This window comes from Peromyscus leucopus, chromosome 6 (genome assembly GCF_004664715.2).
Source record: "Peromyscus leucopus breed LL Stock chromosome 6, UCI_PerLeu_2.1, whole genome shotgun sequence".
In the NCBI taxonomy this organism is placed as follows: Eukaryota; Metazoa; Chordata; class Mammalia; order Rodentia; family Cricetidae; genus Peromyscus; species Peromyscus leucopus.
In genome coordinates, this window is record NC_051068.1 from 102,755,929 (window position 1) to 102,768,179 (window position 12,251).

Consider the following 12,251-nt stretch of genomic DNA (forward strand, 5'->3'; position numbering starts at 1 on the left):
CATTTTAAAGGACGAACTTCTATGATCAATTAAGAGGATGGGTTCCCTACAAATGAAAGTGGGGGTTTGTGCTTAAAATTGTCCACTGTGCTAAGCATTGGGAACTTGCCTGTAGTCCTGGTACTAGGGGCCTGAGACAAGATTATGAGTTCAAGGACCGCTGTCTTCGTTTGAGTTTCTATTACTATGAAGAGGCACCATGACCACGGCAACTCTTTCATAAAGGAAAATATTGAATTGTGGTGGCTGACTTACAGTTCAGAGGTTCAGTCCATTATTATCATGGGGGGGCACAGCAGTGTCCAAGCAGACATGGTGCCAGAGCTGAGACGGCTACATCTTACAGGCAGCAGGAAGACAACTGTGACACTGGGAGTAGCTTGAGCATAGGAGACCTCAAAGCCCACACCCACAGTAACACACTTCCTCCAACAAAGCCACACCTACTCCAACAAAGCCACATCTCCCAATAGTGTCACTCCCTTTAGGGGCCATTTTCTTTCAAACCACCACACCAGCGTAGACTATGTAGCAAGAGACTATCTCAGAAAAAACAAGCAAACAAAAAAGACTGCTATAGCTCTCTCCAAAAAGGACCGCCAATCCATACTTTCCATCAATAATGTTAAAGAATGCCTCATCTTTCCAATGCTAATATTTTACTCTTTACCAGCAAGTGAAGTATTCTAGAAGCATTTTAATTTTTTAAATAAAAAAGTTAGATTTACTTATTTTATGTGTACAAGTGTTCTGATTGCGTGTATGTACAGGTATCATGTGTGTGCCTGGTGCCCTCTGAGGTCAGAAGGCACTGACTAACTCTCCTGGAACTGGAGTTATGGATGACTGTGAGCCATGATGTGTGTGCTGGGAATTGAACCCTGGTCCTGTAAGAACAAATGCCATTAACCACTGAGCCACCTCTCTGGCCGTTTTTTTCTTTTTTTTTTTTTTTTTTTTTTTTTTTTTTTTTTTGGTTTTTTCGAGACAGGGTTTCTTTGTGTAGCTTTGCGCCTTTCCTGGAACTCACTTGGTAGACCAGGCTGGCCTCGAACTCACAGAGATCCGCCTGCCTCTGCCTCCCGAGTGCTGGGATTAAAGGCGTGCGCCACCACGCCCGGCTAAAAGAGCTTTTTTTTTTTTTTTTTTTTTTTTTTTTGGTTTTTCGAGACAGGGTTTCTCTGTGTAGCTTTGCGCCTTTCCTGGAGCTCGCTCACTTGGTAGCCCAGGCTGGCCTCGAACTCACAGAGATCCACCTGGCTCTGCCTCCCGAGTGCTGGGATTAAAGGCGTGCGCCACCACGCTGGGCTCCGTTTTTTTCTTTCTTGATACTGCACCTGAACTGAAGGCCTCTAGGTACCTGGCAGGTGTGCTGCCCCTAAGCTAACAGGAACTTGAACTTCCTTTGCAGCCTAGGTAGCCCACAAGTCTGTGATCCTCCTGCCTCAGTCTTCCAGGTAGGTGAATTACAGGTCTGCACCACAGGCCCAGTTGCTAAGATGACTCCATTTGCCAGCCTATCTTCTGTGCCTCATTTAACTTACTTATAAGGTGGATATAAGACTTTGTCTTCAATTTACATATTAGGAGATACTAATATGTACGGCATTTAGAAAAGTGAATGACTTGGGATAGAGCATGTTTAAGAATGTTTATAATGTCGCTGGTAACAAAATCAATGTCAGCATTACTGTGGCCAGTTGTATAAATATAAAGTTAAGAGCACTGGCTACTCTTGCAGTGGACCCAGGTTCAATTCCCAGCACCCATATGGTGGCTAACAGCCATTTATCTATAATTACATTTCCAGGAAATCCTTCTGGCCTCCGTAGGTACCAGGTATGCATGTGGCACACATAAATACAAACAGGAAAAATACCCATGCACATAAAATGGAAATAAATTAAGGTTTGAAAAAAGATCTCTATGTGCTTAGGCAGTGACAGGGCTCTCACTGAATCAAGGACCCGTATGTGGAAGCTCATGACTGAAGACCCTCTGCCCTCACGGCACTAAACACAGCTTGCTTTAGCATAGCAAATGACCACACAGCCCAACAACAGGAGTCTAGTCTTAGTTCCAACTACTTTTCTTTGACTTTGGGGCGGATCTCAATTACCATCCCCACCAACCCCAATTCCATCAAGCCCAGGGGCTTGCACATGCTAGACACAAGCTCTACCACTGAGTCATATCTCTAGCCCCACTTTTCATATGTAAGGAAATAGGGATCTGTACCACGCCTCAAATGAAAGAGGAGTGACAACCAAATGTTGACACTTACAAAGTTCACTGTACCACAAACACAAAGAACCACGCATTCCTTGTTATAATAATACAGAAAATATCTGCTCCTTAGAAACGGTAAAGGTTACACTTTTGCTTGTTTATAGTTACTAAATAATAATGTGGGATAAACTACCTGGGGCCATGCAATCCACATTCTACAGCCAACACAAAGATAATCTACAACCAGCTATACAGGAGACCAACCCCACTCCCACAATTCCGTCTAAGAAGAGACTCATACAGTGTTTTACTAAGTGAACAACTTACCCTTCTCTAGGTTATTTACCTAATCACAATTCACCTGAAACGACTCATTTACTACGACACAAAACCTCACAACTCTTTCATCACCTTGACAATAAACTGTGAAAAGCCTCACACACTTAAATACAGAAAAAGATGGCTCACTTCTTGTCACTACAGCTTTCAGAACTGAAGAGACAGCCCAAGTCAAAATCTATTTAAATATTTAACCTCCGCTTAATTGCTGACTTGGCTCATTCCTGCCACATGGTACAATAATGGAATATAATCATGTCTCTGTTACAACTACTCCATACCACTTCTAAAAACAGGGGCACAGTGTACCTGCTGACACCTATCAGTGACCTACCCACCAGAAGTCACTGACTTTCCAGTTCATTAAAGAAAAGCAAGGGGAGGAAAACGAAATATCTAATCATGATGGGGTGGGGGTGGGAGGGCTCCTTTTCATTACTCACTCAGCATCACCATCTAAATGACCCACACAAAGAGAAACTATCAGCACACACAGAGGCAGGTAGATCTCAGTGAGTCTGAGGCCAGCCTAGTCTACATAACAGAGTTCCAGGCCAGTCAGAACTGCAGAGTGAAGCTCTTGTCTCCAAAAAGGAAGGGAGGAAGAAGGGAGGGAGGGAGGGAGGGCAATCTTCAGATACTTAGAATTTTACTTTAGCACAGAGCAAGAGCATACTCATTCAGTAGAAACTGAAATCTAAGCTTTTGTTGTTTTGGCTCTTCTGGGGTGGTGACAGACCTCTACTCCTTCCACTCTGGACCGTGGGCAGTAAGCCCCAAGCTAAAGATCACCAGCAACAATTGACACTGATCTGTGGCTAGCTTGTTTCTGGATAAAATATTCAACCAATTCAAGCCTCATGACCTGAGTTTCATTCCTTGGACCCATGTCGTAAGAGAGAAGTGACTCCCCAAAGTTGTCAACTGACCTCCAAACTCATCAACACGCATGCACGCACACGTTATACTAAATGCAATTTTTAAAAAATTATTCAATTTTACTATGGTCAGTGAGACATATCTCCATGTCCTAACCTGTGACTATGTGGGGCTGCATGGCAGAGGAGAATTAAGAGTGTAAATGGCATTAAGGTATTAATCAGATGACATCTATTAAAATAGGTCTATTATCCTTAACTATCCAGAGAATTAGAGGCCTGGCTAGAGTCTTCAGGGAAATACTCTATGGCTGGTTCTAAATACAGAGAAAATGGGCCATGAGCCAAGGAATGTGGGCAGCCTTTAAAAGCTGGAAAGGGCAAAGATTCTCTCTAGGGCTATGGAAGGAACGAATGTGTCTCACAGAGACATTCTGATTTTAGCAAATAATAAATTCAGAATTTTGTGGCAATTTATTATAAAAATAGAGTCGGAGACCCCTCCTGACCTGACTCCTGTGTCACAGCTCACCTTGCTGTCGTCAAACTGGCAAGCCTAAGCACACCAGGATACTGCCAACTCCTTTACACCCCAAGTTCAAGAACCAAAGCTGAGCTTGCTACAGTGAAGGACACCTGCTGCTATGAAGTCAAAGCAAGTAAACGCTGGGTCTGGGGGAAGATGTACAACTTGTCACACACAAAAAGTCACAGCACAAGTGAGCCTGACCCCGGAGGCCCAGAGGCTGATGGGCACAACTTTTACTTGGTAAAGGCTTCTGAAGCAGGGTAGTGTGCCACTGTCTGAAACTGAACTTCTGTATACATGCAAAAAAAAAAGCTTTCTAGAATGCCAATATAAACGGATGCACCAAACAGCTGCAAACAACAGCTGAGAGCATCACTCCACACACATCCTTACCACACAACAAGCTGAGAGCATCGCTCCACACACATCCTTACCACCATCACTGTTTTTCAAGCCATGCTTCCAAACCTCTGAATCTTTGGACAACTTATCTCTACCAAGAATCTTCCACCTGACTATTTCTTAACCATTCTCCAGATCTCAGCCCAGCTCTTCCTGAAGAAAAACATTCCCTGACACTGAGCGAATGCAGCTTAATGTTGCTTCCACAATATCCGAATCTCGGGAGAGAATCCTTTGCCCTTTCCAATTTCTAGAAACTGCCCACCTTCCTTTTCACATGGACAGGCCTACTTTAAAATCTCCAAGTACAAAGGCTGGGTTGCCTTTTTCCAAGCCTCATGACTGACTGGGAAATCAAGATTTTGAAAATCATGAACTCTAAGTTATCATCAAGTATTTCTGTATCTGGCACTTATCACAGATTGTCAACAAGATACTTAAAGGGAAAAACATGAAACCTCAAGAATGTCTCCTGCAGCTCTGGAAGGGTTTTACTAGGCTAAAGCTGAGGTCCAGGGCTGGCTCCTTTAGGAGGCTCCTAGTGTGATTCCATCGTCAGAGCACACTACCCTGTTAATGTTAATTAATTCCCTTCTCTGCCATTCTGACTGATCTTGTCTCTCTCCAGTAAGAACTCCTACAGGTCTATCATGCCAGATCACACTTGGTTTGAGACAGGGCCTCTCTATGTAGCCACAGCTGTCCTGTAATTTGTTATGCAAACTAGGCTGGCCTTGAACTCACAGGAGTGCCGAGTGCCAGGATTAAAAGGCATGCACCACAACACCAGGCCTCAGCTCACAACCTCACCTGAACATCCAAAAGTCTAGCCATAATTTTTTATTCAGCTGGTTATTTATTTTTTACTTTTTCAAGACACTACCTCACTATGTATCTCTGGCTGGTCTGAAATGCACTATTTATACCAGGCTGGCCTCAAACTTTCAGAAATCCTCCTGAGTGTTGGGTGTACGGGCATGTGCCAACTTGCCTGGCTTGTTCATCATTCCAGATGCAGCTGAAGCACCATTAACCCTTCTCTTCAACTTTCCCCATTACAAGTTATGAGCTGGCCACTGGCTAGGCAGGCCGTGACTTCTCTCTACCTGAACATGTTCTTCTCATGACTGCTTCAGGTGCTTTGGGGACATAATCCTAACTCACCTTCTGGCAAGCTGGCTGGCTAGAGATGGTCTGGTGGCAGAAATGTTCCAGGAGTGGATGTAAAAAAGAAGGATGGGTGGAAGGCAGAATAAAGTAAGTGATCAAAACGGGCTAAATCCCAAACGTCAACACAATAAGGGGAGTCAAGTTGTTAGTGGCTTCCAGAATATTCTAAAGAAGAATGAAGTATGAGGGCCAGTTCACTTAATCTAGCTCAGTACCTGCTGCTACTGGGAAGGAATATAATGAAATCACAGTTTGCCATTCAAAACATTTATAACCTGGTGTTCCAAAGAAAAGAGAATAAGCCGGGCAGTGGTGGCGCACATCTTTAATCCAGCACTCAGGAGGCAGAGCCAGGTGGATCTCTGAGGCCAGCCTGGGCTACAGAGTGAGTTCCAGGACAACCAGGACTATTACACAGAAATCCTGTCTCAACCACCCCGCCCCCACAAAAAAAAAGGAAAGAAAGAGAAAAGAAAGAAAAGAAAGGGGGAAGGAGGGAAAGAGACAGAGGGAGGGAGGAAGGAAGGAGGTAGAATAAAAGGGGCTTCTCATTGCTTATTCCCTACCAAGGCCAGATGTTGCGAAAATAGTACCTCATTTAATCGAAATTGTAGGCTCTCAAAGCCTCTACAAGACCAATAGATAGCACTATACTCTGAAGCTCAAAGGTGTTAAGGAGTTTTCTCCATAAAGCTTGGACTGACTCAAAGTCTGCGATCACACACCTTCTGGGCAAGCCCGTGGCGCCGACCCTACTGCACACAGAGCCTTCTCCAGGATGATAGTACTCTATCTCCATCATGCTGACTATGAACATGCCCCACTTCTAGAAAAGTCCATTCAGGACTGTTCCACTTCAGTGTCCTTCCCATCCAGCAGATGGAAGCTGGGGCAGGAGGGACGGCTCGGTAAAGAGCAGTTAAGTTCTGTTCCAGAGGACCTGAAGTGGTTTCCAACACCTACCCATGTCAGGAGACTCACAACCTGTAACTCCAGCTCCAGGGAGAGCCTGAGCATCTGCCTACACACACACACACACACAGTAAAAGATAAAAACAAATCTTTTAAAAAAGAAAAGTTATTTGAAAAGTGGAAGTCAGCTGAAATATTGTTAAGACAATGAATGAGGTTTCACCCAAAAAAAAAAAAAATGTATTATCTATAAATTCAGAAACCTGAGAAGTATGTGTGAAAGGCACAGCAAATAATTAAAACCATACATTATAGTAACAATTACTTGTTAGATTATTATTATTACAGACAGAGAGGTGTCTGTGTATATATAGAGCAAAGACTTTAAGGCCGTCGAAACTGCTAGTCAGCAGCCTAGAAGGAAAGAAATTCCATATTCACAATTTCCATGAAGGCCAGAGAGAGAAGTGCTCTCCTGAGGACCTACCATCTAGGTGCCGAAAGATGTGAGTGGAAATGTGCTCTGCTGATCAGAAGAAACTCAGCTCCTCGGGCTGGAGATATCTCCATCATTCTGAATTAATTCTGCATATGCTCTCAAAGGTAAGGAGACCACAATCACAAAGTATCCCCGAGTCAACAGTCTGTGCGCTTCAACTCCCATCATTGACAATAAAAACAGTAAGCCGCCAGGCAGTGGTGGCGCACGCCTTTAATCCCAGCACTCGGGAGGCAGAGCCAGGCAAATCTTCATGAGTTAAGTCCAGCCTAGTCTACAAAGTGAGATTCAGGACAGGCTCCAAAGCTACACAGAGAAACCCTGTCTCGGAAAACAAAAAAAACAAAAAAAACAAAAAAACAAAAAACAAAAAAAAAAAGCCATGAGAGCTATCATTTGGGGAAAGGAAGCGGTACGCCCTTAAATCTTTCAAGTCAAGTGAGTGGGAACAACTTAGCAGTTATACCATTATCCGGCTACCATTTCACTCAGCAGACCTATGTTTCATGACTCAGCTTTGGAAGAAGTATCAAAAAGCAAAGTTAAGCTGGACATGGTGGCGCACACCTTTAATCCCAGCACTTGGGAGGCAGAGGCAGGAGGATCTCTGAGAGTTCAAGGCCAACCTGGTCTACACAGGAAGATCCTGTCTCCCAAAGAGGGAGGGGAAAAGAGAGTTAAAACTAAAAAATATTCAATGAATACTTTATATGGAAATACAAATAAGTCTATAAATCCACGTATTACTCCGAATGAAAATCTGGAGAAAAGTAGCTCCAAGGTGAACTTTTCTGTTCACAGACGCAAGGACATCATGCTATCTTCAAGTAAGTAGGGCCTAGCCGTCAGCCTTAGAAACAGTCAAAGCGACAATACTCCAGTTTCTACCTCTGCTCTGCTTTTCGGTGTCAACGTTTATAGAAAGCAGTAAGAGAAGTGTCTGTCTGACGGCATATGCCTGCATCTCAGCATTTGGGAATGGAGGCAGGACGATCAGAAGTTCAAGACCAGTGTGGCAACTTAATAGAGTCTGTTAATAGAGCATCAAACTAAGAATCTGAAGACTAATTGGCCTCATTCAACAATCTTTAGTGAACACCTGTAACTTGCCCAGCGCTGTTTTTTTTTTTTTTTTTTTTTTTTTTTTGTTTTGGAGACAGGGTTTCTCTGTGTAGCTTTGGAGCCTATCCTGGAACTCACTCTGTAGACCAGGTTGGCCTTGCACTAACAGAGATCCACCTGCCTCCGCCTCCTGCATGCTGGGATAAAGGTGAGCACCACCACTGCCCGGCTGTTTGTGGCACTAAATACACAGCGATGAACAAAAGATAAACTGCCTCTCTCACCAATCTTCCCCAGGCACTGCCTCCCCTCCCTGGATCTTGATTTCAACAGCAACATTCCAGACTGGGCTCCAGAACCAACTAGACTGCCATATCCATCTTAGCATTTTATGGAGAGCCAAATCTGTCTTTCAAACACTTGCTTTTTCTTTTTCTTTTTTAAATTATTTTATTCGAATGGGTTTTTTTGTCTACAAGTATGTCTGTGCAACACATGTGTGCATCACGTGTAAATCTGGTACCCCTAGAAGCCAAAAGAAGGCACGGGAACCCCTGGAACTTGAACTACAGACAGTTGTGAGCCAGCACGCTGGTGCTGAGAATGAAAGCCCATCTTGCAGAAGAGCAGCCAGTGCTCTTAGCTGCTAAGCCAGCTCTCCAGCCCTCAAATGATGCTTCCCGTGAAAGACAAAGAACTGGCACTGCACAGATGACTCTCTCCAGTGGCCAGCATCTACACCAATTCTGACAATTCCTACCTGAAGTTGAGTCAGATGCCACAGGCAGGGCTCAGTCCCACTGCACTGTCCCCATCTGAGAGGCCAATCACAAGGAGTGGGTTGTCACAACTTTCCTTGAAGTGATGACATGTCATCATTTCCTAGGACCTGTCCCCTGAAAATACCGTCACTGGTTTACTGTAAGATACTACAGGGAGGCGTGGTGACACGCCCCACAACCTGAAGCTGCAAGTCAGAGGACCAGCAAGCAGTGGGAGGCTGAGGCAAAAAGATCACGAGTTCAAGGTCATCCTCAGCTACAAAAGACCCCACTCAAGCAAAAACAAGCAAACAAAGCATGGCATTTCAAAGGAATATAACCTGAATTCCATCTCTAACAAAGCAAAAGAAAAAATTTAACAGCCATGCCTCAAGGGGGATGCATAGAGGCAAGGTCTGTCGGGGAACGGGTCACACCAGACTTTCTCTTCCCAGATGTACTAGCAGGAATGAATTAAATCTCTGGTTAGTTCATCCTGAAGTCAAAATCTAGAGTATAGAGGAATGAAAGGTTAAATCCTCTGGTTTCCAGTCCCATCCTGAGGCTATCCAAGAGCCCCATCTTGTCACTTAATCACACCAGTATAAAATTGGGTGCAGAGAGGATGATCATTATGAGTAACAAAAGGACAGTAGTCCTATCACTCTCAGAATTCCAAGGGTTTTAGCTCCGTGGGACAGGACCGGATTCAGCTCACAGTACACCAAGGTTATGAAGGGCGTGATCTCATTCTGCCTCTTAGGGTTTTCTTGTCACTGGTTTGCTTTTCCATGGCATTTTACGTTCATGCTTCTAATCTACTTCTTTTATATTATTATTACCATGTTTGGAATTCCAGGGATATAGCAAAAAGAAAAGTAGTTTCTGTACTCAACAAAAACTGAAATTACCGCTTAATCTTCATGATTATTTTCTCTAAAACTGAGAAACAAAACAAAATCAGATTTGATCCTCTCATCTCTATGCTCAAGTTAATCCCTTCCACAAAACCAAACCAAACCTAACTCTAGTTCTTTGTTTCCAACAGCTTTAGTATGACATTTTAAGTCTTTTCTGTAACCTGGTCTCTTCCACCCACTCCTTCCAGCTTCCCCTTCCACCCAGATCCCTTTGCTCTTCTCCACCGCTTTCAGTTTCTACACAGGGCCTGCACTTGCTCAGTGCACGGTTCCAGATTTGTTCATGATGCAACCTCTTCCTAGAGACAGCCCTTCCCTTCCCTTCCCCACCAAATCACTCAAGACCAGCCAGAACAATTTGAATACAATTCAGGGGAGGAGGAGGGATTCTGTTTCATCTACTACTCTAACTTTGAATACCCATCTGGTAGCCAAGCAACAGATGCTAAATGACTGTTAAAACTTTATTTGAAAAGATTAAGCATAAAAAGAAATCAAGCATCATTTACATTGGGTTTCAAAATATGGATTTGTTCCTACAAATCGAACATCCATTTGGCTAAGTGAATATCCTGGCATCTTTGAGTTGTACAAAACTTATTAAGGCTAAAATAAAATATGCCACTTGAAAATCAAGAACACCATTCTTGAATCTGTTAAACATGGGTTTATGATATTCTAACCTGGGACCTATTTCTAAATTAGGATGTTCTGGTTGTTTAACACACAAAGATGTGTTTAGGAAAAAAAAAAAAAGCTGGGTGGTAGTGGCACACGCCTTTAATCCCAGCACTCGGGAGGTAGAGAAAGGCGGATCTCTATGAGTTCAAGGCCAGCTTGGACTGAGTGAGTTCCAGGAAAGGCGCAACTCTGTAAGAAAAAAAAAAACCAAACCACAAAAGCCTAGTTAGTATTTACAAAGAAGCCTACCTGAGTTGGATTTCCAAAACCCACATGGCAGAAAGAACCAACTCTCAGAAGTTGTCCTCTGACCTCCATGTGCAAGCAGAGGCACATTCGTTTATACACACGCACACAAAATTAGCCAAGTGTGTTATTTAAAACTGCTCATAAATTATGTTTTCACTTACGTTAAGGGCAAGTGTGATACCATCAATGACACTGTTCACCTTCAAAAGCTGTTTATACTAAACAATGACTAAAAGGAGCACAAAATGTTGACAAATAAGGCCGACCTAGGGATCTTAACACTAAACCATCATTTTTTTAAAATTATAAATAAAAATCCCACCTGATTCTCCGGTGTTTTGAAAGGCATTATCCATTTTCAAAACTCTGGGTGTTAGTTAAAAAGATGATAATGCCTAGTAAATTTTGATTAGCACATTGAAAAAAACTAGGTCAATGGTTTGATGAGTACTAGGATGTTTTTGTTCTTTTACGCTGGAAGGACGCATTTTCTTAGCCTTAATTACTTTGGGAGGGTCTCATCAAACACACAGTCAAGTCGCTAAAGAGCGCCCCTCCCCCAGTACTGTCTAGGAACATTCCAGATCTCTAGGGTAGGGGGATAGGCATGCTAGGGTAAGATCATTTCTCAGCAGAAACTCCTGCATGCTCAGAGCCTATGACCTCAGTATGAATGCCACATTCGTGCTGCCCTATGCAGGCCTTGCCTCAAAAAGGGCCAAACAACTCTGGCACGTTTTTCTACATCTCAAAGTAGGACCCGGGAATGTTCCTTTAGATCCTTTTGACACCTGCTCCCCCCCCCCCCAACACTATAAGCAAACTCAAACGCTTGAGCAGCAACCGCGGCGGCCAACCACAACAGATCCCGAGGCCGAGGTGGGTCGGGGTTACAGTTACATCCTATTTACACCCTTTTGTCTACAAACTTGAGCGCAAACTAAGTTCCCTTCTAGGCGGCGTGCTCCCTCGCTGGGCCTTAAAAATCAAAGCGACGTCCCCGAGGCCGGAAGGATGCGACCCACCAGGTCCCGAGGCTGCACCTTAAGCCCTCCGTGGACCACGCACTCTGCCGCCCCCGGCTTCTAGGGAGCCCTCGGCGCCGAAAGGGGTCGCCCCGGGCAACCGGCCGGCGCCCTGCTCCGAGGGGACGGTGGAGCCGGGCGCGCCGACCCCGACACGCCGGCCTCCGTCCGCACGGGGTGGCCGGCCTGGGTCGCAGAAGGCTGGCAGCCCCGCCCTGCCATCCCCTCGGCCGCTCCCCTCGCCTCCTCGCGGCCTCCCGGCTCCACCGCGGCCTCGGGGCCCCATCGCGGCCTCCCGGCCCGGCCCGGCCCGGCCCGCCCCGAGCCACCGCGCAGGCCGCCCGCCCGCCCGCCTAGGCCCGCGCCGCACCCCGGCCTCCCGCCCGCCTCACCGTTCTGCTGCGGCGGCGCCAGGCCAGAGGCTGCTCCGCCGAGCTTGGGCGGCATCCGGGCACCGGCAGCCGGGTGAGGGGACCCGGCGGGGCCGACATGACGGCGGCGGCTGACGGCGGCGGCTCCGCGGCGGGAGATGGGCGGAGGGAGGGAAGGAAGGCGGGGCCGCGGAGGGAGAGGAAGAGGAAGGAACGCGCCCGCG

The 12,251-nt window shown here is 45.4% G+C and overlaps 1 protein-coding gene across 1 annotated transcript in view; it reads right to left on the reverse strand.

Annotated features, from left to right (window-relative positions):
- Window positions 1–12,187, reverse strand: part of Sec24b (SEC24 homolog B, COPII coat complex component) — a 78,778-nt gene extending 66,591 nt beyond the window's left edge. The window contains exon 1 of the mRNA XM_037207091.1: window positions 12,049–12,187. Coding sequence (XP_037062986.1) covers window positions 12,049–12,103 — 55 coding nt within the window. The 5' untranslated portion in view covers window positions 12,104–12,187. The remainder of the gene's footprint in view (window positions 1–12,048) is intronic.
- Between the last annotated feature and the right edge of the window lie 64 nt (window positions 12,188–12,251).